At 38.3% G+C, this 27,623-nt stretch overlaps 1 protein-coding gene and 1 long non-coding RNA gene across 5 annotated transcripts in view; one reads left to right on the forward strand and one right to left on the reverse strand.

Annotated features, from left to right (window-relative positions):
• Window positions 1-168: 168 nt before the first annotated feature.
• LOC133047329 (uncharacterized) lies at window positions 169-4,734 on the forward strand. The gene is made up of 2 exons (XR_009690719.1): window positions 169-364; window positions 2,963-4,734. It is a non-coding gene; the product is annotated as an uncharacterized LOC133047329 (long non-coding RNA).
• RGS17 (regulator of G protein signaling 17) overlaps window positions 2,658-27,623 on the reverse strand; it is a 105,288-nt gene continuing 80,322 nt past the window's right edge. Inside the window, exons 3-6 of one of the 4 annotated variants that reach the window (XM_061130558.1) lie at window positions 19,547-19,636; window positions 17,180-17,414; window positions 10,636-10,777; window positions 8,320-8,435 (exon numbers count right to left, since the gene is read on the reverse strand). In XM_061130558.1, coding sequence (XP_060986541.1) covers window positions 10,676-10,777; window positions 17,180-17,414; window positions 19,547-19,636 — 427 coding nt within the window. In that variant the 3' untranslated portion in view covers window positions 8,320-8,435; window positions 10,636-10,675. Of the gene's footprint in view, window positions 2,788-6,003; window positions 8,436-10,635; window positions 10,778-17,179; window positions 17,415-19,546; window positions 19,637-27,623 lie in introns of those variants that run through there. The other 3 variants (XM_061130557.1, XM_061130555.1, XM_061130554.1) reach the window with 3 other exon arrangements.

Raw genomic sequence — 27,623 nt, forward strand, 5'->3', positions numbered from 1 at the left:
AGCCTGGTTCGGAACTTCCGGTCGTGAATTATTAAACGCCGTAGTATTCGCGGAGGCCGGAAGTTGAGGAGCTGAGCCAAACGTGGTAGGGGCGGGTCTGAGAGACCTCGGGCACCTCCTCTAAAGGGTAGGTCAGAAACGCCTCCTGGAACGAGCCGGGGCGGAGTATTGGGCCGGAAGGGGAAAGGCGTAGGTTGTCATCACGCTTTCTGACTTCGAGATTGCTTTTCAGGTACTCAGTGAAGCTTTCAAGTACCGCGTTGGAGGGCCGTTCAGTGTCAGCTACAGGAGCTGAGGTCACAACACAGATGTCAGCCTGGACTGTCGTCTCCAAGGGCGAACTGTAGAATGGCCATCAGTATGTGTATGTGTGTTTACTCCTCTTCCATTTCTCCTGCTCCTCTTTCTCCTTTCGACGGTGGTTAAGGCTCGTATTAATGGGGACGTGACAAGTGGACTCGGAAGACCAGTCACCGAGTGATTTAGCAAAATCTCCTTTCCTGCCCTTTATCTGCCACTTAATTTACATAGCTTTTAAACGACTTGTTTCCAACCGATTCTTCTGCCTAGTCTCACTTACCCCTTGTTAGTCGGCTACTTTTTAAAGCCGTTGAGCCATTCATTTCCTGTTGCCGCTAACCACTGCCAAGCAAAGGCTTGAGAGCCCCGCCTCCGGTGGCCCCGCCCGCCAATTTGAGATGGCGGATTAGGGCTCAGAATACTGAAGTTTATTGGCGTAATGCTTTTGAATTTTTTAAAACCTCTTCATAGACCACCAGAAGAATGTATAGGAGAGTATAATACAACCCAGAGAGGCCTGGGGATGCTGCGGCTGAACTCTCAGTTGGGGAACTCTCGCCACCTAACTAGTTTGAGCAGGGTTTACCGAGTGGTAGCGTAACTCTACAGAGACCTGACGTACTGGAAAAGCTGCTCACTTATTTATTTTTTAAATATAAAAATACAGGAGTCCTTTGCAAGGTTAAGTCATCCTTAAGTCATCTAATCAAAATTAAGTATAAAATTCTTATAAAATGCGCTTGCCTCTGCTGTATTCATTTCTGTACTCTACATACAAATGCAAAGTGAGGCAGAAGAATGAGATCACTCTCCAAACAATACAAAATAGAAATATGTTTGGCTGCTTAGAAGCTTCCACTAACTCAAATCTTTCATTTTGTATGCGAATTAAAGCCACACTAGTTTTACAAAACTGTCTTGCTTTAAAATAGTGATCGAAATCGAAGCTAAAAAAATTCTAATCCGAGTATAGAACAGGACTGATGGGGTTATCTACATCTCTTTTAGGAACAGGTATTTCTCAAGTCTAAACTCAACTTTGAATATTGTTTTAAGCCAGAACTGGGGGGAGCTACTTGACTCAGATTTCTCAGCTGAATTTTCAAAACAAGTCATTTCATGAACATACTTCATTACTTATAAAAGGTGCAAAAATGTAATAAGCAATAACCTTGTAAAATAATGTAAAGAATCCAGCCAGAAATTATTTTCCCTCAGATGTGTAAGCAATTTAAGTAATATAAGTAAGTGTACCTTTACTCCTGCAATGTGACACCAATGAGGAAACAGTGACTTGTCTAAGGATACATGGGTGAATTCTTTATTAATTCAAAACATTTTTAAAAAGTCAGTGTGTAATGCATGTGCGTTTTACAGTAATATCCATGGGTGTCCACAGTGTAGTCAAATGAAAACAGCTGTAGTTTGATTTACTTTGAAAAGTCAAAGATATATGCTGTTTGAGATTTCTGAATTTTCTTACATTATTGTCATGCTCAACTTCTATTATATGTTGAAGATTCTAGCATTTTCAGGAAGTCTTATTGTACATAGGTAAAAATAATAAAATAGATTCAAGGAAGGAGGAATAAAAACCCAAAACAAGTTAGAGGAAAAATAATCTGGATTATCTATTCAATTTATAAGTACCTACAGTTATTTTGGCATTTCAAAATAACCAAGCATGGTATATCAAGTTATATTCATGCATTCAAAACTTCTTTATGGTCCACTAATAAATACTGATCAACTCCAAAATATGGATATAGATTATTAAGTACAATGAACATAGTAGCAAAAATTTACACATGTTCAATATGATAAATTTTACAAGAATCAAACACATTGAAATTATTTTTAATATTTAGCAAACATCTTAAAATCATATACAAGAAACATTGTATTTATCACAAATAGGTTAAAGCAAGATGGAAAAAATCAAGTCTTTTACATTATTCCAGTATTCGGTGTTTATTGTTCAGTGAAAGGCAATATAGAAAAGTACTCACTAAAATGACCATCAATTGAGATTACCTTTTAAGACAGTAAGACTAAAATCTTCACTACCCAAGAGATGTAGAGGATTAAGGTAATTATACACATAATTCAAGAGAAGAAATTCACTTTCACCCCCATTAAGTGAATATTCAAGTTAACACTATTTTGGAGTTTTACTTTCCTATATCAATTTCCAGTTCATTATAATTTCTTCATAGTGTTTGTTAGCAGTCATTTAGTGGAAACTAATAGCAGTGCAGAGGAATCTGCTCGGAGTCTTATCTCAGTGTAAATGTCCAGTAAATTTACCTCCGAAATACCCTCTTAAAAAATGTATCACTTTACAGTGGAAAAATCTAACAGACACTACTTCAGTCAGACGATGAAGTTCAACATCAACAATAAGTCATGTTGATGATGGTATGTACCTTTGATATGGTGTGATATGAACGGCACTTCTGTGGTCTTTCCTCCAAAATCTGATAACACCTGTATAATCATGGGAAAACGATCAGAAAAATTCCAACTGAGGGACATCTTACAAAATACTAGGCCTGTAACTCCTCAATACTGCCAAGGTTATCAAAATACAAGAGAAGTTTGAGAAAATGTCATAGCTAAGAGGGCAACATGATGACTAAATGTAATACCATATCTTGAACAGAATCCTGGAACAGAAAAAAAAAAAATTATGAAAAGCTAAGAAGGACAGGGAAGCCTGGCATGCTGCAGTCCATGGTGTCTCAAAGAGTCGGACATGACTGAGCAACTGAACAACAATAAAGGAATCGGAATAAAGTGTGGACTTAATAATGCATTGATATTGGTTCGCTGGAGAAGGAAATGGCAACCTACTCCAATATTCTTGCCTGAAAAAAATCCCATGGACAGAGGAGTGGTGGGCTACAGTCTTTGGAGTTGCAAAGAGTTGGACGGGACTTTGCGACTGAACATGCACAGATTGGTTCATTTATTATGGCAGATGTTTCATGGGTGTGACATGTATGGATCCTATCTGTACTATCTTTTCAATTTTTCTGTAAATCTAAAAGTATTCTAAAAAAGTTTAATAAAAAATTTTATGGACACACAACTACCTTTTATTCTCTTACTTTCATGATAAACTTATTTTAAAAATCATACTACCTTAATATTAAAAAGCATGCTTTCTAGTCCATGGCAGTGTCAATGTTTTCTACTGGCTGTCTTTTTTAACTTGGGTTTTAGCTGTAACTCCTACATATTTACTTGGCAAATTAACCGATAAACTCTCCTATGCTTGGGGATGTTTATTTCCTGTGGAATTTAAATTTCCAAATGATTTCTCTTAAACTTTGATTTAAACCTACAATATTATACACACACTCACACATCTGCATGTACGCATCTAAATATATCTGTGTGTGTCATTGAAAGAAACATTTTTTGTTTGTAGATTGAGTGTGATGTTGGTGAACTGAGAACAGTGATTTTGAATCATTATTGAACAAAGCAATAACATATTCATATATTCTTCCATCTTAAAATGAGCTTGATTGTATTTTTTGAATGAATAATTCAATCAGATTTTTAAAGTATAGTTTCAAAAAAATCTGGGCAAGTGCATTGAAGGCATTTAACACATACATTCTTGAAATGGGAATTACTGAGCTAGAGAACTTTGATAAAATAATAATATGTAACACTCTTTCCATGTTTAATTCATTCTCATGGCAATCCTGTAAATTTTTATATCCTTCATTTGAAGAGAAAGAAGCAGGTTCAGAGAGGATAAATGATTTGCCCAAAGTCACATGAGACAGATGTATAACTGGAAGTCAAATTTATAATTAACGCCTGGTATTTGGAAAGAAAATGTATCTCTCTGTGGACTGTTGTGTGTTACAAGGATACTACTAAGAGTGCTGCAAGGAAGATCTGAAACCAGTTTTTGATATCAGTTTCACTAGTAAATATTTGCAGTTGTAGCAAGTAAGGAATAACTAAACATTTTATGGATTATTTTTCTCAGAAGAACTTTATATTGGTCAGAGATTTTTTTAAAAAGAACTGAAAAGGGCATACAAATTCACGTGTTGGCAAGTTATACTTTGAAAACTTAAGGTCATAAACTGTCAGTATAAACACAGGTCAAAAAACAATTCTAGAAATATCTTTCCCACTTTTCAAAATAATTTGCCATCTAATGCAAAGTTTTCAAAGCTTGTGTTTGATAGGGCCCTATCCATAGACTTTTTAGGTGGCCTATACTCTATTTTCTGACTGTATTTTAAATTTCTTCCTTGCATACTTCTTCCTCAAAGTGTCTGGTATATTGCCATTTTGTAAATATAGTTTGTTACAACTACAATATGACATTTTTTTCAATATAAGTTAAAAGTGTATAGAAAAAAAGGATACATTCAAAAATAAGAATCAGGTATCATTTTAAATCAGCTTAATGGGGTGAAAGTGTATTTTTGCCCCTAATAAATAAATACTATTTACCTATTTCTATAGTCCTTTTGCGAAACTGAACTCTCAGGTAAATACATGATACACATTTCATTCCACACTAACAACCTAGGCAGCATGAAACATACTAATAAACACCCCATGCACCATGACCAAATATCAACTGGTCATCTTATGTACATATTTTAAGATTAAAAAAAGTGACCACATTATGGTCTTGACTTTTGCACTTCATAGTGTTGATATCAAAATTGTGTTTTGCTATTGTTCTTTTGCCAGTGCGCCTACTGCACGTACAGCTGCCCTATAACACTGTTGGGATATCTGTATTACCTTTGGGTAACATAATAACCATTATTCAAAGTAAAGAAGCATCATCCATTCATTTTTAATGTGATCTAAGTTCAAAATCCATCTCGGAACAAATCTCTCCAATTTATATAAATATATATGTATATTTATATATGACCTATATCCTCTACTTTTCTTTCCATTATAGACACATCTGAACTTAGGCATTATTTAAAGAGCATTAACCTCATTCTGTGTACATTAGCAGATTCTAACAGTATACAAAGATATTTCGGTAATGTAAAACATAAAGTGTACCTTCTAAAGTGCTAAGTTTTCCCCAGGGAGGAACTTACTCTCTAGAAAAAATCAAACTCTACCAAAACAAATATTGTGCTCTTAGAATGGTAGCATAGACACCAGTTGAGGGCTTTTTCTGTTTGTTTGTTTATTATAGCTCTGTAATTAAAACAGAAAGAATTACACCATACTTTAAAAATTGGTAGAGTTGCAGATACATAGACATACTGTTAGATACACTTAAAACATTTTGAAATTAAAAGAGATGCTCTCCCCTCCCCTGAAAATAGGAATTTAGCACAGAAGTCCTCACATAGTGTGGTTATCAACATTTGATGTGTAAATCTACCCTAGACTCAATCTCAACACATTTCTAATCAGGTTTCAAAAGGGTATATCAGCTTCAAAATCTGTATTCTACAGATGCCCCGGGTTAGAGATTAGGACTCTTTATAAGGGCCCTATCTTTTACATTTGGTAAAATATTAAAAGTATTGTCAAACAGACAATTCGTCTAATAGTCCAAAGTATCTTATAAAGATAACTTATGACTAGCAGGTCACCATCATATATAGTAACAACAAGAATATAAAGTCTACACTTAAAAAATTTGATTCATGCGGTGTATCATGGTATATGACGTATTTTCTAGTCACGTGTACCATATATTGTGCCTCAAACACACAAACAAATATGATATCACAACATACATGTGTATACATCATTGTAGCATAACAAACTCAATTCTAATCAAGAAAAAAAATAACTTAGGAACAATAAACTTCACGGTAGAAGTGATGATTCTTTTAGGTCTTTCTTCACTCGTTAAGAAAAAACTACGACTTTTTGTAAACATCTTCACAGCTCTCTTTTTCCACTATGTTACTGAAAACTATTATTCAAACAGTAAATATTTAATTGACATGGATAAAGCATGTCTTAACACTAACACTTTCAGACAAAAACAGGCATTTGTTAAAAGAAATGTTTATTATAAATATTTTCTATCTTATATTTTAACTACATTTTCATAAAGAATGTATTTAAAAGTGCTGAATATGGTAGGATAGTCAGCAACGCCAGTGTAAACAGAATGCTTTGTTTTCTACTCTGCAAACGTTTTTTTTTTTTAATCCCATTTTGTCAAACACTGCAACAGTTAAAATATTTGCATAGGGAATAGATTATAGCCCTTTTAATCATGTCTCCTGAATGCTATACAAATTAGAAAATCAAATTCACATAAAAAAATTCTTGAAATGTTTAACTTTATGGAAAAAGAAAATTACGATGCCAACCTTTCAAGTAAAGTAAATTTTAAAAAGAAAACCCCAAAGTTGTTTTTCTTAAAAAAAGTTTAATAAATTAAAAAAATGAGAGGTAGTTAAAAAATGACAAAGGAAACTTATAATTTTAATATCATCCTTAATATAAGGCCAGTATTCTTAGTGGATATAAATATTTTTAAAACTTTCATTTTAGGTTACTCAATATTATACTTATTAAGTTTAAGATTAAAAAAATAGCCTCCAGGGGATATTAATATTCAAATCTAACACTTTGATATAAATATGACACTGTTGTTTGTGTGTGCATGATAGGATACTGTTTCCTTGAATGTCAAAAGTACATGCCAAGGTCAGGCAAGTATTTTTTGTCTTAAAAGATTTAGTGGTACTTATAAAAAAATAATATGGCAGCTAAAACATTTGAGCACTGTTCTGCCTTTCAATTAGGGATGAGAAGTAATAGTTTGGTTTTAACGTATTTTAAATAAGTTATTTTTAAGATACTATGTGAAAACAGTTAAGGTCTGAAGTAGAGAATTATCTTCTAAAGAACCCCTATAAAACTTTTCTTCATTAAAAACGTTAGCTTTTACTGGATTTCACTTTCAACGAAAATATGCCACAGTCCAGATGCTATTCATCCAAAGTTTTAAGATGCTACATATAGGCATTCCTTTATTAAATCTTTTCTTTATATTCCAAAACTAAGTTATCAAGCTTTTTTTTTTCTTGTTAAAGTACATACTTTATGCAACCATTTTAGAACTGGAGAGCCAGTCTTTAATAAATTGATTACAGTATTGGACATCTGATATATACATAGATTCATTTTCTTCTATTACAACTAAAAACAATATCACTCTTTGATTTGTCCTTGAGATAGAATATCTTCAAATTGTTTTGTGCTTTTTCTTTTTTCCTCATATATTTATATATATATATTATTTTTTACATAGCAAACTCTTCTGTAATGAAAATGCCACAGTTTTGGCAGTGAACAACCAGAGGAATTCCCCATGAGGATTTTCCAACAAACAGAGATAAATAGCTCTTTTTTTCATGAACAGAAATATTGGCTTCAAAATTAGTGTACTGAACACAGTATATAGCATGTTGACTATCAGAGTTACAATTTTAAAATTGGCTTTTTCTGTCTTAGATTATATTTAAAAATGCAAACCACAACCAACTTTTGGGCAATTATTTCTATAAGACCATATTGCACAAAAGTCCTTAAATACAGATATAAGTTATGCCATTTGGATTTAAGTGTTGCGACAACTATGTGGCAAATGAAGCGGGTTTACTTGGCACATGCAGTCTCTGGGTACACTAGGAGACTGTTCATAGGACTACAAGTACAGTTTGCTTGCAAGTAGAATGCGTGTTCAACAAAATAAACTTAATTTGGCAATTCATTGTTTCATGTGGTATTTTCTCCAAAGTAACCACGGATAAACCTTGATAAAAATGGAGACAAAGACCATATGGTTGTATTTTCACGGTAGCCTGAGGAATGCTAAACTGTAGTTCTCCAGGAACTCAGCTTCAGGTGTTACATAATTACTTTTATTTTTCATCGCAGCCCTCCAAAATGATTTTCTTTAATAAAAATTAAGATTCAGAAGTAGAGCTGGCAGTACTTTCAACAAATGACTTATAAATTTGAGAGTTCAAAAACCTGGGGAAAGAATCTCTGTGCATTAAGGTATATATCTGGAGTTGGGCATCTTCATACATGTGAGGATTAGGATCCAACAGATTTCTATTGATCACCTCTCTAACTCGAGAATCGAGACTGACCTAAAAAGAAATAAGAGCAGATACATTAAATAATATTTTGTCAAAAGATCTCAATCAAGTAACTATACGCTCATGACATTTCAGAGAAAGCTTAAAGAGTAAATCTAAAAATCATGAGGTTATGTTTTCAAAGGTTTCATAACCCTGCAGACTTTTCTCCTTCAAAAATGGAATTAAACAAAAACCAACTTTTAAAGCAAAATTTGAGTTCAGATATCTTGGCTTACTTGCATGTACCTCTTCTACGCATTCATTCAGGAGTTTTTGCCAATTTCTCTCATGTTACAGTGCTACAGAGTCCCCTAGCTAGAATACAAAGTTGAGCGTGTGTGTGTGTAAGTTGCTCGAATGTGTCCGACTCTTTGTGACCCCCATGGACTGTAGTCCACCAGGCTCCTCTGTCCATAGAATTCTCCAGACAAGAATACTGGAGTGGGTTGCCATTCCCTTCTCCAGGGCACCTTCCTGATCTTCTCCTGGGTTTCCTGAACTGCGGGCAGATTCTTTACGGTCTGAGCCACTTAGGAAGACCCTAACCAGAATAGAAAGTTACCTCCTCCTATTATGTGACTGCTGGACTGACTCTCTTCATTGAGCAAGATAAAAATCTCAGAGAGTAGTTCTCTGCCAAAACAGCATGTAAATTACATACCGATGCCTGACAGTTTCATGTCCCAGCAAGTCCTGTTCTGTCAGGAGGACACCGGGGACGTGGAAGGGCTGAGAAGAGCAGACCAGAGCACATACTCTTCAGGTCTCACAACTATAGACCTGTCCATACAGAACACGCTATAGTCCTTCCCTAGGAATACATCCACATGACTGTACTAAAGATTAGAAGAACAATTTCTTGCAACGCCATCTTTGAAAGGAGAAATGTCAGTAGGAACTCAGAGTACCCATTAAAGTAGCCATACAGTGTTATTTGAAAATTGTAAAGAAATTTTAAGAAATTAAATTCTGCAAGTGATTCAGGTTTTTTTTTTTTTTTTTCTCCCTGAATGCTAATCCTGTTGGAACTGGTAGGGTAAATTGGAAAAGGAATGGGGAGGATTAAATAGCAATAAAGGCATGCCTTGGGGAACAGAACTAAGCTCTTTCTGAAAGAAAACCCTCCAAGAGGCAAAACACCTCTGAGTCTGATTAGTGTCTGACATCCTCACTGTTGAACAAAGGCTAAGGCATGGTGAGCCATAGTTAACCTGTTTCATGATGTACTTCTATGCAAACCCTTCCTATTTATAACTAAGGTTTTGTCACAAGCATCTTGCAAACGCTTTTTTGGTTCTGGCTTCATTTTCCACCCATTCTTTGGACTAAGCCTGGGATCTGAGACAGTCCCAAGGAGAGAAGCCACTCACATTCTCTCTGGTGTCCCTGGATTCCTAAGCTTTATGGCTCATGTGGAGTTGAGTTCGTAGGAACACCCCAGGATGACAGCTAGCGGGGGAAGATGTATCAGGAAGTGGTGATTCAGAGTAAATTTCTGTGGGTTTGCTAGACTAAGTTACACAAAGACAAAATTAAATGTTTCTTGGCTGAACTATGTAATACTCTCTAAATTCTAAGAAAAAAAATGTTCTGGAAATGGATCAAGTTTTATTCTCTGTTACTGCCACAAGGATCATCATCAAGTACAAAGTAAAAAAGTACAGAATTTTTAGCTAAACTTCTTATTTAAAAATATTTCTGTCTCTTGCTCAACAGGAGAATGTTGATACTGAAGCTTAAACTGATAGGTCTTGTTCTGAAATGTGGTATTATGGTAAAGTGAATCGTAACAAACATATTCTACTATTTTTTGCAGATGGTGCTCTTACTTTCAAACTTGCGTACTTTTTGCTTCATTGGAGAAAGGAACACTAGATTAGTGATAAAGAGATAAAAGAGGTCTTTATTTCGTAAATAATAGCATATTGAATATATGCTATTTAACACATATGTTCCCTAAACATATATATTTAACATATGATAAACTGACAACAGTTTATCAGTTGCTGGAATGATATTCGTTATCTTTAGACAGAAAGCAAAATAATTTGAATTATTAAATGTGTTGAGTCTTCATTGTATGATTTAAATTTTATTTTCAAACTAAAAACAGTAGTGAAATATCATAGAGAAGGTAGTACCATTCAACATTTAGTAATCTGTAACAAAAACACATTTGCTATTTCCATTTAAAAAATAAAATATTTACCTTAATATCTGGTGGTTTGTTTGAAAAGGTTGTCTGTCAGTCAAAAGACGTGTAGAGAGGTCAAATAACAAGGATAAAGCCCATGAGTATGACAATCTATAGTTTCATCTTGTGGCATCTTTGGGCTTCGATTGTGGAACATCTATAATACAAATTAGTGCGGGTGGATCCCGGCATGGGCCTGAGTCTAGGCCCCCTAGGATTCACCCCTGAGTAGCGCCATCTCATCTGGGGTCCAGTGCCTAAGGCACCGGCGAGTTTCCTGTACAGACTTATCTTAAGAGAAAAGAAAGTAGCTCTGAGACAACCCCTATTCTCAGGTAATGCAAATTCTTCTCTTACTCAATCTTCCCAGGCTCCTGATTAGGTGAGCGAAGGAAGCAATGTGTGCTTGGTCGAGCCCCACTCTGCGGGACCCTTTGGGCTGTAGGATTTTTCAGGCAAGAATATTGGAATGGTTCGCCATTTCCTGCTCCAGGGCATCTTCCCGACCCAGGGATCGAACCCATGTCTCCTGCATCTCCTGAACTGCAGACAGATTCCTTACCACTGAGCCACAGGGCAAGGGGCCAAAGCAGGGCTGCGATGCCAGAGTTAAAAGACGATCTGCTCCTGTGGGGCCGGGCACGAGACAGCCCTGATAGACCTGGCAGCCCTGACCTGGCCGTCTTAGCAGTACTGGAGAGGCTGGCAGTGTTGAGAGGTGGTAAGTGAAGCTAATGAACTTGGAACCCTCCATTGCCACAGGGAGGAGACAGGGACGAAGAAAAGCACGTGGCTTACAAACATAAAAATGTCCACCAGCAACTCCATAAACTAGCTGGGAGGAAAATGAAATGACAGCTAAAGGTTCAACAAGAGTGTGGGGGTAAAATGGGGAGAATGAAAACAGAAATCTTGTTTGTGTGGCTGGGGGAAACCTGGGTCAAACTGCATTATACACTATGCATGGAGCCAATTCACGAGAAGTAGGTGGATATTGCCAAAAGCCAGCATACCAAGGGCCTGACTTCCCCTTCTCGCCATAAAGATGCAATGAAAATTTTGATTCTTTGGACATTGTTTTGTGTCGAATTATAGTGAAAATGATGAATTACCACTGAAAGTCTTTCATCCTCATAAAGACCCTCCTAGGTCAACTTAATTCCTTGAACACTTTTTTTTTACATACCATGATTTAATTTTCCTCCATTTTTTCATTTTATTTTTAGTTTTACTGAAGGTGCTTTATTTACAATTTTTTCCTAAGTAAAATACTTATTAATTTTTTTTTCCTTTATAAGTCCATGTTAAATTTTTACCAATTATAGTTTCTGCTACTGGAGATGTTCTTTATAATTTTAACTAACTTTGGTCTTTTCATGTAAAATTTTGTAGATCTGAAGGCTATCTGGTTCTCCTGTCTGTTTTAAAACACTTTTTACCACGTCCATTTTTTGTTGTATTACTTTGTGTCAGTTATTTCTATGGAAAATAATTATAAATTACAAATAAGACTGATTACTGGGATGCATTTCTTGAAGCAAAGGTCATTGATACCATAAAGTCGAGTAACCATATTCCTGGTGACACTTAAGTGATGGGAAAGTTTATCTTGCTTCTGAGGGACAGTTCAGACATGTGGTTAAGTTGATAGTTCTCATTGTGTCTTAAGTTTGGGTTCACAGAAGTCCAGAGTTGTGTCATGAATACAATACTAGACAATGGAATGACTAATGAGCATATTGTAGTTGGAAGAGCCGCACTTGGAATCAGAAGATCTTGGGTTTGTGTTCTCTCTCTACCAGATATAAATTTACTGTCCTTGCTTCACTTCTTTGAATCAATTGGTTTTGCTGTCAAATGGTGCCATCTGTCCTAGAGGCTAAAGGATTATTACGTATAACAACACCTTTTTGGTCAAACCCAATGCCTTTAGCCTTCATATCAGCTTGAATTTTACCTTCTCAGAGTGACCTTACTAGACTAACCTTATTCTAATGACATCACTTGACCTCCACGCCATCATAATGCTTATCACGATTTTTTAATTACCTATCTTTGACATGATTTGTCTGTCTTCCTAAAATGAAAGCTCCAGAAGGTTCACCATCATATCCCTAATATCTAGGCCAGTACCTGGCTCACAGGAAGTACTCAATGCATATTTTTGAATGATAATATGCACGCACAAAGAAAACTAGGAAGATATAATCAAATGAGCCCTGTTAGGAAAAACTGATTTAAATATCAAAACTGTTAAATTCACATAATTTTGCATGAAGAGGCATCTGTCTGTGTGCACACATGGGACCATATGTCTATCACATATACAATATTTTTAGATAATTTTGGTTTTTAAATAGGCTTTTTGCTTCCTCCTCCTAGATAGCAACTATTAATAGAAGGCATTTAGGTGAAATCAGAAGAAAACAGTTTCTACTACTATATAAACTGTCATTCAGCAGAGCCTGAAAGTCATAGATTTAGTGGGTTTTAGAGGTTTTCCCATGCCATCATTCTCTAAAATGAGGAAGCTGAGGCCACAGAACACTGGAGTGAATTGGTTAGTGTTCGACGGTTAAGTGGCAGGCCTAGATTACAGCATGGTTAAGGATAGTAGCATCGCTAGATATCTGAACACACAGTTTTCTGTAATTCTGATAAGTCTTACAGTTGTTGCAGGATTTACAATTATCTCTTTGTTCAATAGCTCAATGCTGCTTAAGTTGGTTACAACTTTTAATCAGACTGTTTTATTAAAGTTATTCTGCTGAGCTTATCTTTTCAATACTTAATATAAGCTGCCACTGGCAACTGCAATGCTTAGCAAGGCTACTATTTGTCTTCTGTTCCTCGCTGTTACTTCCCTTTGAGGTACCTTTGAGGACCTCACATAAAAAGAAAACTTACTTTTGAAAGAAACGGCATTTTTTTGTTTTTAGATTTTTTAAAACCTAAAATGTGGTCATTTCGCCTCTTGAAATGGATGCTACACCAAGAATGAGAGATTTATTGACTCCCGATTGTCAACATCTATCTTATAACATAATGTTTAAGTTGTTAAAAATGCATATAACATAATCTTAAAACAACAAAATGTAATTTTCAGCACACTGGCTTCATGAAGGAAATATGCTATGTTGATAACATTTTAAGAATGGAGGCCTCTACATTTAATAGGCTTTCCTGAAGACTCTTGAGAGTCCCTTGGACTGCAAGGAGATCCAACCAGTTCATCCTAAAGGAGGTCAGTCCTGAGTGTTCATCGGAAGGACTGATGTTGAAGCTGAAACAAATACTTTGACCACCTGATGCGAAGAACTGACTCATTGGAAAGACCCTCATGCTGGGAAAGATTGAAGGCGGGAGGAGAAGGGGACGACAGAGGATGAGATGGTTGGATGGCATCACCAACTCACTGGAGATGAGTTTGGTTAAACTCCAGGAGTTGGTGATGGACAGGGAGGCCTGGTGTGCTGCCGTCCATGGGGTCGCAAAGAGTCAGACACGACTGAGCGACTGAACACGACTGATGGCTCAATCGGTAAAGAAACGTCGGCAGTGCTGGAGACCCAGGTTCTATCCCTGGGTTGAGAAGATCCCGTGGAGAAGGAAATGGCAACCCACTCCAATAATCCTGCCTGAAAAATCCCATCAACAGAAAAGCCTGGCAGGTTACAGTTCATGGGGTTGCAGAGTTGGATATGACTGAGCAGCTAACACTTTTCTACATTTAACAAAGGAGAACATGATGACCCAATCAAATGACAGTAAAATGAAAGTCTGGTGACGAAAACTGAGGTTCTGGTTAAGAATAAAGTCCTGACAACTTGCAGCTATTTAGTTACCGCCATTTTACAAATGATTCAAATGTTCACGTTCTTTAAAAATATTCCAAGTAGAAACCGTTTTAGAGTTTCAGAGGTAGAAAGGCCTGATTATCTAGCTTAAAAAATTCTTAGAAAAGGGAACTAAAGAATTAGGGCAATTTATCTAGCAATTATCTAGCTCCAACTCCATCTGGTTCGCAGTGGCTGCTGTGTGGATTGTGTTAAGAGAGATTCTGAGGTTGAATCTGGGTGCAACAGGGAGGATCATAGTATGTATGGGTTAGTCTCACAGTCATGTCTGACTCTTTGTGACCCCATGGACTATAGTCCACCAGGCTCCTCTGTCCATGGGGTTCCCCAGGCAAGAATACTGGAGTGGGCTGCCAGTTCCTTCTCCAGGGGAGCTTCTTGACCCAGAGATCGAACCTGGGTCTCCTGAATTGCAGGCAGATTCATTACCACCTGAGGCACCAGGGACGCTCAGTGATGAGTAACTGACCATGTCATTTGCTGGGAGAATGCAGTGGTACCATAAGGGCCTTATCAGCTGTCATTCTGGACTTGGTTCACGATCCTCTGTGTCCTTTTATACTTTCATTTTTGTAAACAAATCAGCTGAATACAGAGGCCCAGATAAAAGTGAATTAATTTATCCCAGGCCACGCAATGAAGTTGGAGCTGTGTCAGGACTAGAATCCTCTCCACCTGAGTGTTAATTTGGTGTTTTCACTACTGTATAGTCAGGGATTTCTGAAGTTGAAATTAATATGCTAGTAAAACTCAAGTAGAACTGATGAGATGCTGAGGTTCTAAATAGACCAGAAACCTGGAGAATGTATTTTTTAGGATGCAGAATTTTAATGGTGTTAGAAATACAAAGTAATACATGTATTGAGGCTATAGAAAAGATTATCTCCACCTTGTTTCTATGAATACCTTTTTTTATGTTAATGCAGGAAATAAAAAAAAAAATAAGACAACCTTTTGGGTGTCCAATCTAAGATTTCTCATTTTGCAGAGACAATACTAGGGTACTCTGGAATACCGACGGCACTTATAGAATGACTGATACATTTAAAAAAAAAATTACTTAGGTACACTTGATGGAAAGTGAAATGGCTTATATAGCATTCCAAATACTGAGTCAATAGAGTAGACATAGTAAAAGTGAAGGTTGCTCAGTCATGTCCGACTCTGCGACCCCATGGACTATACAGTCCATGGAATTCTCCAGGCCAGAATACTGCAGTGGGTAACCTTTCCCTTCTCCAGGGGATCTTCCCAACCCAGGGACTGAACCAGGGTCTCCTGCATTGCAGGCAGATTCTTTACCAGCTGAGCTATGAGGGAAGCCCAGAGTAGACATGAACTCATCTTACAGATTCCAAGGTAAGGAGTGTGAGACAGGTTGGGGCCACGTCAAGTGTGGTAGCAGGCAGATGCACGTGGCCTGTTTCCAGGGAACGTAATAAATGTCTATGTGCAGGAGAGGGGAGTGAAGGATAGAGTCTGGGGGCAGAAAGTACCAGGTCAGAACGTTTACATGGACAGGTGAAATCACCGTGGATTAAGAGAGACAGAAAAGACAAGAAGAGGGTGACGCGCAGAAGAGAAGGCATTCCAGGAAACTCTAAATTCGCATTCTTAAAAGCCCTGGTGGAACTCACTTACTCAGCACTTCAGAGGCTGGGCAACTATGAGCCACTCCCCCTCCAAGTGCTTGTAACTCTGGGAGCTGGACCCTTTCTCAGGAGCAAGTTGATTTTTTAAGTTAAGGGAAAGGTATTAAACTGGTTGCTTGAAATATTCCTTATTTATTGGGAACATTCTGGCAATGGGAAGAAGAGCTTGCACTTAACAGTAACAGGAAAACTAGAAGAAGGTAAATGATTGCCATTACACATCTCTCCCCCAAGAAGAGCATCAGTCACTCAGTCGTGTCCGACTCTTTTCAACCCCGTGGGCTGTAGCCCGCCAGGCTACTCTGCCCATGGGATTTCCCAGGCAAGAATACTGGAGTGGGTTGCCATTTCCTCCTCCAGGGGATCTTCCTGACCCAGCAACCGACCCTGCGTTTCCTGTGTCTCCTGAATTTCAGGAGGACTCTTTACTGCTGGGCCACCAGGGAAGCCCAGTGGGTCATAAAGGGTCGTGTTTCAGTTCTATAAAAATTCTAATATAAGCATCTCATACAAGCATCAACACCAACGTGCTTTTTTGAAGCATCAACATTCCCCTCCCTCCCCAAACCAGAGGTTTTCAAACCAGTAGGAAACTGATTAAAGGTACAGATTTCTGGGCTCTATTTTCCAAAATTCAGGTTCAGAAGTTCTGGGTCAGCCTCGAGAACTTGCTTTTCAAACAAATGCTCTAGGAGATTCTCAGACAGGTGATCTGAGGACCACACTTTGAGACACATTGCCCCAATGTAAGCTCTTTTCCATTTTAGTTGAACTCTTGGCCAATTGTATTTACCAGGCTTCCTAAGGTTAGTTCTGAAAAACAAGTAGACTATCACAGGAGTCAGCCAGAGATAAACAATCAAAGCAAAGTGGGGAAACCTAACCTTGAAACACTTGCTCAGGTAGATTCTTAGAATGGAATCTAGATTATCTACCCAGATAAATCTTCTAGCCTCTCCACACCCAATGCATTACTCAATTTGGACAGAGGTCCTTTTAGGTTCATCCTTTGTCTTAAGAAGCCCACATCAATCCTTTCCAGATTTTTACCTCTTTTGGTGAGAGTATAGAAATGTAATCGTCGTATATCATCCTGGCCTTCTCTTCAATTACTTTTTTGTTCTGCTCTTTCTTTAAGTCTTCACAGGCAAGCCAGAAAAGTAGGTTCTCTTCACTGTATTCCGTTCGCAGGAACTCCCTGAAGAGGTTTCTTCCTGCCGGGGCCTTCATCATCTTGTCAAAATTTTGAGACCAGGACAAGACTTCATCTGAAGTGGGGTTTTGGCTGCAGAGACAGAAGGGGGCCATTATCAAAAGCAGCTTGGGTGTAGGGATGAGAAGTGGATAGAAATGCTGCCATCTAGTGGTCATGTAGACTCAGTCCAGCCTGACCTGGCAAACATCTCCCAGGACAGGGCTAGTTATTTCTGCGTCATGACAAAAATTCTTGTAGGTATACGCTATGTGTCTGGGAGCCAAGCATTCAAATAGCAAGGCGTGATACACACTTTGCACATGGTCATCATCAGTTCAGTTCAGTTCAGTTCAGTCACTCAGTCGTGACTGACTGTGACCCCAAGGACTGCAGCACGCCAGGCTTCCCTGTCCATCACCAACTCCCAGAGCTTGCTCAAACTCATGTCCATCGAGTCAGTGATGTCATCCAACCATCTCATCCTCTGTCATTCCCTTCTGCTCTTGCCTTCAATCCTTCCCAGCATCAGGGTCTTTTCCAATGAGTCAGTTCTTCCCATCAGGTGGCCCAAGTATTGGAGCTTCAGCTTCAGCATCAGTCTTTCCAATGAATACTCAGGACTGATTTCCTTTAGAATGGTCATCAAAGATTCCTAATGAAGCTTGGACATTTTTGAACTGTAACAATCTACTGCAAGTCTATTACATTACTTTGAAAGGCAAACTGAACTTTTTGTTTGCATCTGATGTAGATTTTAGTTTCCAGGCCATAAGATACAGTTTCTCTTTTCATCTCTGGTCACTGCATTTTCACTTTTCACTGAATCAAAAATAAGAACACATTGTGTGCCCTTTTACATATTTACCTAAACTTTAAGAATTATTCTGGTAAATATTATGAGTGAATTGTTACCACTGAATGGAGTTACCACAGCTTTTGAACTGTGGTGCTGGAGAAGACTCTTGAGAGTCCCTTGGACAACAAGGAGATCAAACCAGTCCGTCCTAAAGGAAATCAGTCCTGAATGGTCACTGGAAGGACTGATGCTGAAGCTGAAGCTCCAATGCTTTGGCCACCTGATGCGAAGAGCTGACTCATTAGACAAGACCCTGATGCTGGGAAAGAATGAAGGCAGGAGAAGAAGGGGACGACAGAGGATGAGATGGCTGGATGGTATCACCGACTCAATGGACATGAGTTAGAGCAAGCTCCGGGGGATGGTGATGGACAGGGAGGCCTGGCGTGCTGCAGTCCATGGGGTTTGCAAAGAGTCAGACATCACTGAGCGACTGAACAACAGCAATGACAATTAAAAAGCATAGACCATTTACAATGACACAAGGGACTTTTTAGATATCTGTATTCAGGTTTTTTAGCAACTATTTCCCTGCAGAACCTCATTTGCCTATACATCAAAGAAGTAAAGGAGAGAAGAAAGGAGAATTTTATGACTAAATTGATCCTGATTTTGCTTTCCTATGCATTGGTATATTTAATAATTTTACAACCTAAAATACATTTGGTCAAAAAAGTAGTCATATTTTTTTTTCCTTACTTTTTGGACCAAACATTTTAAATTGGTTTGCTATTATTCCAAGATATCTGAACTTCCTCATTTGTTTAAAAAAATTTTAAAAGACAGAAAAATCACTATGAAGCGTCAGCATTAAAACCTTCTCCTGAGCAGCAGAAAAAGAAAGCAATTATCATTATACAAATAATCTACTTGCATTTTAATTCTATTCTGTAGATGCTGCATTTCAACCTCTCACTTTGGAGAAAATACTTGGTTAGAGTCTGTTCCAATGGAAATGGGACCAAGGACCAGCCAGGTGCCTTTTCTGACTTAGGTAATTTCATATATCATTTTTGTTTTAGACTCTACACCTATAAAGAGAATGACTTAAAAAATTCTTAGAAAAGGGAACTAAAGAATTAGGGCAATTTGCAGGGGTGGGGGGTGGTTAATTCATGTAGCAATCATTATTTTTGGAAAGAGAAGGATAAACTCAAGCAATGTTTTAGCCAATAGTTGAACAGAGCTAACAGAAAGAGTGATAAAAAGGAGTTGCAATCGCAAAACAAGATCTCCCAGACGGAGTGAGCATTCATTTCCCAAAACTGTTTTGAGAAGTACCGGGAAGCAAGAGACGGTGGTTAAGCCCTGGGCAGAGGCAAACAGTACAGACACACAAGACACAATTATAGCGCAACTCACTCACCATTCCTCTAGGACCTGGATACTCTCCATCTTTGTGGTGTGCGTGGGTCTTCCTGCATTTTCCCCTCTTTCTTCATTCCTAACAGTGAGGCTGTAATGTAGTATAACACTTTATTTTGTCAAGGGAAAACCAATTATTTAAAGAAAAGAAAAAAAAAATGTTCTAGGAAAACACTTCATGGAAGAATTTTATTGTCAACTATGTGAGCGTATTCAGAGTGCAAAAGGAACAGCACCATTTTTAAATGACAGCCAAGCCCACGTCAACGAAGGGAAAGGGGATTATCACTTAATAAAGCAAACCACAATCTCAAGAATGGGTGCTGTTACACCTTCTGACTTCATCCTTGCAAAATTTGAATTACTTAAAAGCTTTGCGACATGCTATGTGATTATATGCTTCAAAATTTGATATATATCATTATGTTACTCTTTGGAGTAATGCTATTTTGACTTGTGGTTAGTTCTAGTCTTGGTTTGATTTCAGCTGATTCTCCCCCCTTGATAGCTCTGCAGACTAGGCTTTCTGTGATTTTTCCCATCATTCCTCCACCCACTCAAGTTTGAGCGAGAGCATTTGTATTTGACTTTTTCTTTGCCCTTTCATCTCTTCAAGTAAAGCTACAATAATCCTAGAGGGAAAGCTAGTCACTCTGAGGGTCTGAATAGGAGCGCATTGGGTGAGAGGACTTTCTGTGTCTCTGGGACATAAATTTGGGAATTATATAGGATTATAGGAACTGGGTTATTGATATTTCTCCCATAAATCTTGATTCCAGCTTGTGCTTCATCCAGCCCAGCATTTCGCATGATGTACTCTGCATATAAGTTAAATAAGCAGGGTGACAATATACAGCCTTGATGTACTCCTTTCCCAATTTGGAACCAGTCCATTGTTCCGTGTCCAGTTCTAACTGTTGCTTCTTGACCTGCATACAGATTTCTCAGAAGGCAGGTCAGGTGGTCTGGTATTCCCATCTCTTGAAGAATTTTCCAGAGTTTGTTGTGATCCACACAGTCAACTGAGCGACTGAACTGAACTGGTAGGAACTAGGATAATCCCAGGGACTTTACTAACCCAGAACAAGAATAAGAATTCTCTGATTCAGGTAAATGAGCCAAGCAGCGTCGTGGCATCACATTGTAGACAACGTGATGGGGAGGTTATGGGCAAACAGGAAGAAACAGGGTGGAGAGAATAACTCAGTGGCCTTGGAAAAGTCAAGCTATTGAATCAGCCAATTGATCCCCTCTGTCTAGAAGCCAAGAAGCTTCTCAGGAGCCTATCAGAGAGCAAAGGAAGTTGGGATGACACCTCGTTCAGTCGTTCAGTCATTATTTATTCAATATGGGGAAAGAGAAACCATTATTTTCTAGTGCTTATTATGTGCCAGGCACTGTCTTTTTACCTTTAATTTTACTCTCCCCATTTTATAGATGATCAATGAGAGGCACAGAGTTGTCTGTTAGTCGCTCTGTAGTCTCCGATTCTTTGTGACCCCACGGACTGTAGCCCGTCAGGCTCCTCTGTCCATGGAATTCTCCAGGCAAGAATACTGGAGTGGGTTGCCATTCCCTTCTCTAGGGGATTCAGGGAACGAAGCTGGGTCTCCTGCATTGCAGGCAAGGTCATAGCCACCAGTGAAGTCCAGCTGGCCCAAAGGCAGGCACTAAATAGGCAGTATGATTGGAATTTGAACCCAATTCTCCTGAACAACCCTATAACTGTTACTGAGTGCCTGTATCTGTTATTATGAATCATGCTCTCTTATAGACACTACGGCAATAGACTACTTATGTGAATGTAGAAAAGTGTCACTAAATACGGCTGTCGCTTAGTGCACAAAGGCTTCCAGTAATTAGCTGTTGTTCATCTGGAACATCTGGGAAAGGAAATTGAGACAATGTCTCATTAATTCATTCTCAGCTGCCAGGGTGAGGATGGGAGAAGGTAGCAAAGATTTGAAGGCAAAGGAGTCAATCTACAACTGAAAGTGAGACTAGATGGAAAATTGAGTCAGAGAGAACTTTTAATACCCTAAGATAAACGATAATGGAAAAGAATATAAAAAAGAATGTATATGTACAAGCTTGCGTGGATGATCAGTCACTCAGTCATGCCCAACTCTTTGCAACCTCAGGGACTATAGCCCACCAAGCTCCTCTGTCCATGGAATTTTCCAGGCAAGAATACTGGAGTGGGTTGCCATTTCCTTCTCCAGGGGATCTTCCTGACCTAGGGGTCGAATCCATGTCTCCTGCATCTGCGTGTGTGTGTGTGTGTGTGTGTGTGTGTGTGTGTGTGTATACATAAATCACTTTGCTCTATAGCAAAAATTAGCACATTATGAATCAAATACAATTTAAAAATGTAATCCTCAAAAAAAAAAAAAAAGTGGACGATCTGGAGAAAAGAGAAACCTTATAGGAATTAGAAAGGAGAGTCAGGAAAAGGACACCTCAATGAAAACAGTCATAATGAAATAAATTCAGTTCTTCTCTATCAATTTCTAGGGAAAGTGGCAGATTTTACTGGTGTAGAAAACCTCCTACAAAGGTAGTGTGGCCCAAGGAATTCTAGCCAATTGTCACTCAAACGTCCAGAAAACTGAGGCATGCCCTGCAGGGAGGCAGCAATTCTTGACAGCTCTCAGCCTTCAATGTAGGGGAGCCCGAGGAAGTGGTGAGGTGGGATTCAGAGAGCCCCCCAGTTGGTTGGGGGCTGCCTGTGGGGGCTGTGAACAGGCCTGCAGGTCAGGAATGTGTTGGAGGAGAGAGTCATTCACTTCTCCAAGTGTCTTTGAGGAAGAGTGCCTCTCTGGAATTTGACAAATTTCCAGTAATGATGGGAAAATGGGTGGGGGAGGTAGGAATACACCATCGATAATATTACGTGGAATTTCCTGGGAGAAGCTAATAATGGGAAATGCATAAAATATGCAATTTAGGGTAAAAGTGAAGGTCGCTGTTGTGTCCGACTCTTTGCAACCCCATGGACTACACAGTCCACGGAATTCTCCAGGCCGGAATACTGGAGTGGGTAGCCTTCCCCTTCTCCAGGGGATCTTCCCAACCCAGGGATCGAACCCAGGTCTCCCGCCATTGCAGGGGGTTTTTCTACCAGCTGAGCTACAAGAGGAGCCCACAACTTAGGAGGTAAATTCTAAATAGAAAGATCACATTTAAATAGAAAATTAGTACTCATTCTGCCAAGCTTCACCGAGCTCTTACGTATGTGTGCACACATGAGGGGGACTATAAAAATATGAGGACATGAGGTTGCTTTGCTGATTAAATAGTAAACCCCTTAAGAAGTTATTTTGGTTACATTTCCACACCATGTCCTATGGAGTGTGCTGCACCGATGCAGATATCCTTAATTTCCACAACATCTGTGAAAAAAAAACGTGTTCTCCATTGTGTCTTTGCTGTAGAGCAGAAAATCCGGACTCCACACACATGATTCATAAGTTTTTGAACATGAATTCTGGCTCCTGTGTCTGTTTCTGTGATATTTACAAACATCCCAAATGCCAGCATATTAAAGTGATCATTATGAAATATTGGGTGGTGTGTATATCTTTTATTTCCACAGATGGTAAAATATGGACACACATTTGTACTAAAACTACTTATAACAGACATTCTGTAAGTGCCTAACTGTTCACCATTTGCTCCATATCTTTTTTTTCATTTTTACTTTAGTTTTGGCTGTGTCGGATTTTAGTTGCAGCAAGTGGGATCTTCTGTTGCGGCACTTGGGTTTAGATCCCTGGCATGTGGGATCCTAGTTCCCTGACCAGGGATCAAACCTGTGTCCTCTGCATTGCAAGGCATATTTCTAACCCTGGACCACCAGGGAAGCCCCTTGCTCCATTTCTTGATCTTATATTGGACACAACATAGCCCTGCAGAAAGAAATTGACTTTTAGCAATCAACGTGTCCTTTTTAATCAACTGCCTTTTAGGACCGTTCTCTAAAAATTGGTTTCAAAGTTTCAATTATAAAGAACTACTGATAATGCCATTTTAAAAGATGAACAGAAATGGAGAAAATGGCAGAAGACTTGGTACTAGACTGTTTTCCATCTATGTCTTAGACATGTCTGTCCCAAATTTCACTAGGTCCTGCTCTAAGTAATACAGCCAGTGTTTTTTTTATTAAGGTAATAAAATACAGGACATATTTGCTCCGAATCAACATATGCATATAATATGTGCTTAAAAAAGCTCTAAAAAGAAAAAAAAAAAGTCATGAGTCACAGTGGAGACAAGTTTTTTTTCACTTTTACACTGCTCCTAACATTTTAAACTAACATTTCCACTTTTTAAAACAACTTAAAGTCATTGAAGAGAACAGAATGCATAAACAATGCTCACCCCAGGAGTCTTGATCAAAGCTTAAATATTTTATGGGAGAAAATGCCAATGGTCTATGCTAAACATATTAAAATAAGCATATAAAATCCCGTTAAGAGATTTTTTCAAACAGTGACTTTAGGAAGAGAAATACATTTGGTATATTTTAGAGAATAAGGAAATATGTCCTTTTTATGTGTGGGTGGGCTTTTTGTTTGTTTACAGAGGCGTTTGGATGGTGGGTGGGGTGGGGAAAATATTACATCCTGCCCTTGATCCAGTTTACCTACTTGTTCTTTATCACGGCTATGTGTGGGGCCTATTTTGGAAGAGGATCTACTTTTTTTTAAAGAAAAACAACTGGTTCTTAGGGAGAATCCTTGAAATGGTTGTAAATAAGATGAAAACTTTATAGTAGCCCTGTTAACTCTGAGATAAAGGCTGACGACAAAACCACATACGTCTTTATACAAACCATCCACTGAGGAATTGATCAGATGTTTCAACTTTATACAGCATGACATCAAAGCTCAAGAAAGAATCAGTCATTGGTAAAAGGAGCTCATTATTTTGATGTTCTTACACTGTGCTATCAGCTTTTTCTTTATGTGTAACACTTCTACCTGAAATTTCCTAGTGCAAAAAGGGAATCAACTTTCTTCAGGTTCTGGAAAAGAATTGGTGAGTTATTCTTTAAATGTTTCATTTTTCTCCGTCAAAACATCAGAGTAAACCAATGCTACAGCTTTCCTCAGGAGTCAAAGACGATTTACAAATGTCTATGAGACACCCGATTTATGCAAGAGCGTCTGAGTTGGAAAGTCAAGATGAAAGAGACACAGGATCTGAAACTGAGGCGTCCGCCAGGTAAATGGGCATCACAGAGCACTGTAATGAGGGCTGGGATACAGGTGTTTGCCAGATGGAGACCGAGACGAAGGGAAGTCCAAGCAGAGGGGGAAGCGTTGTGCAGAGCTGTGAAAAGGCATGAAATCAACACAGAACAAAGTCACAGATCAGGTGTTTCAAGACGGGAGCGATAAATTAGAACAGGCAGTGAGGCGTGATTAGGTGATGAGCCAAGAAAACAATGAGGTGGAATCCCAATCTCAGATAGATCTCCATTAAGATGATTTTGGCTTTCCCAGCTTTATTTTCCCTACTCACAACGGGAACAAAGACTAACCACTTGCAGCACAAAGGCAAATTATTACACGTGCTTAATTCAGTTCAGTTCAGTTCAGTCGCTCAGTCACATCCGACTCTTTGTGACCCCGTGGACTGCAGCACGCCAGGATTCCCTGTCCATCAAGGGAAAGGCAAATTGACTGCATATTTAAATGACAATTAAAATGACCGCATATTTAAATGACAAGTTTATCCGAGTTTTCCCTTTTAACTTGAGAGAATAAACCCTTACACTTTGCTATCATTATACAACCCTTTCTCATGCAACACCTTACCATTTCTTCCTCACAACAGTCCTGGAAAGTAAGTAAGCAGTGGCTTTTTTTTTTTTTTTTTAATCCTTCCCATATGAGTCAAGGGGGACTTACTGAATACCCACAACTAAAACATACCAAGCCTAGCGCTGGAGCTCATGCCATCGCCCTGTTTCACACTCATTCTGTGCAGAGTTTCTTCTCTTGATATGGAGGAATGAATCGTGGTATTTTACCTTTTCAGGTATTTACAAGATGGGTTGCTCTTCAGTGTTTGGAAGGGGTAAAACCTCTTATCGCACACCGTCTCATCACAGCTCTCAGTCTCTAGGAGGTATTGCCCAGAGAACTGAATATGCAATAGATGTTGGCAAGGAGTAACTTCTCAGTTCCCTGGAACTTGAGACTGCCAGGGAGAAAGGAGCTGTTCTAGAAGCTCTGACAACAAAGCCTGACAAAGGAAAGAAGAGGCGACGCCACTTGTGACTACAGAACAGGGGTTGCTCCTGCAAGGAGCCTCCCTGGGATGTATTGATACAACTCACTCCCAGCAGCAAAGACAACTTTGGGGAGAAGTGGATTCAGAAGGGAGAAAGGCACCGATGCATTGCTTAGAAAAGACTATTAAAAGGAAGAAAGCTAATAAAAATAAACGGAAAAAAAATGTAATTTCGGGGGGGGGGGGGGGGAATGAAGAAAAACGGGAGCCGAAGGTGCATAATAACCATATACCCTCTACCACTTCAGACAAATACAAATCCAGTTATAATCAAACCTATGACTTGAACCTTATCTCCTTCCTTTCTATATTCTGGTGAAACAACTTGTTTTGAAAGGGGTGTGTGAAGATGGGAATGATGGTTAGAAATGTGTGTCTGTAAAGGTTATACAAGACTTGTCCCCAAAAATCATTGCCCCTAGAATTACTCCTACTATTTTTTCATAATGAGGTATCATATATTATAAAACAATGTTTCATCTGGCTTAACCTTTTATTTCATTGAGTTAAATCTCTCGAAAGTAAAATAATCTGCTACTAACACTCTGTCCGCTAGAGGGCAGTGTTGCCTTTATAAACAATGTTTTCATCAACTCAATAAAAAAGAAAAAAAAAATGAGAAAGTTTCTGAGTTTACCCTTATTTGGGAAAAAAAATCTATCCTTACATGTATGGGGTTTTCATAATTACATCTTTCTAAGGATTTGAAAAGAGTCATCAAATTTTCTGTGAGTGAAATAAAAGCGATAAATTTAATCTTGGGAGGTGTGTATAATTATACCTAGTTTTCCTTTTTGCTACTTAGGAAGTGTTCTGGATACTTCCCACCCTAAGTCATTTAACTTAGGAGTATTTTAGTCTTAAAAAAGGGTCAGGCATAATGCTATTAACATTGTAGTTATTCTTCCCAATGATAAGCTGTTTGAACTCTTAATATGTCTCTTGCTGGGGTAAAATGGCCTGAAGATACATTCTTAGAATAAATTCATTAGAAAAGATCTTAAACTACCACCAGGCCAGAAATATTTTTTTCCCTTAAAATGTGTTCAAAGAACCATTGTGAAAGTGGATCCCAAAGGATTTCAATGCCAGTTTGGGCTGTATGTTCATCACTTCTTTTGCTGGTGTATTAACTAAAGACAAAATCACTTCATCTTCTCACACTTGGTCTCTTTGTTACCAATTTCTCTCTACACCTGCTTCTGCTTGAAAAGATAGGTTTCCAAAACTCTCTTTTTCTATTGGTATTAAATTTTTGTTTCTATCGGTATTAAATATTTATTTCTATTAGTATGAAATTTTTATTTTATTTATTTCTATTGGTATTACATTTTTATTTCCATGTATTTTAGGTTTATGGACATTCAGTTGGTTTAGGATGCCAACTGCATTTAACAAGTTATAACCTGGGTAAACTCTGGATCTATTATGTCAGCTTATGTTTAGTTAAATAACTGAAGCCTCCTATTTGGCATATATATAGTTTCTTTTTTATCCCCCTTAAAATGAAGAGAATTACAGGATTGAATATTTAGATGTATTTTATATAATATATGCCGATCATTAGAATCCTTGACTTCAGTTCTCAGGTTGACTGAAACCCTATTTTAAGCTCTTCCTTCAGCCAACTGTAATTTTCGCTGTAAGTCATAATTAAGTTAGTGGATGCTTCTGTGGGAAAGCAAGTATCTAGGATGTGAAAATACCAACTGGACTTTTATTGCGTTAGTAGACACTGTTATTAAAATGGCATGTAATCACCCATGTCCTTAAATGCT

The sequence above is a fragment of the Dama dama genome, chromosome 26 (genome assembly GCF_033118175.1).
Source record: "Dama dama isolate Ldn47 chromosome 26, ASM3311817v1, whole genome shotgun sequence".
In the NCBI taxonomy this organism is placed as follows: Eukaryota; Metazoa; Chordata; class Mammalia; order Artiodactyla; family Cervidae; genus Dama; species Dama dama.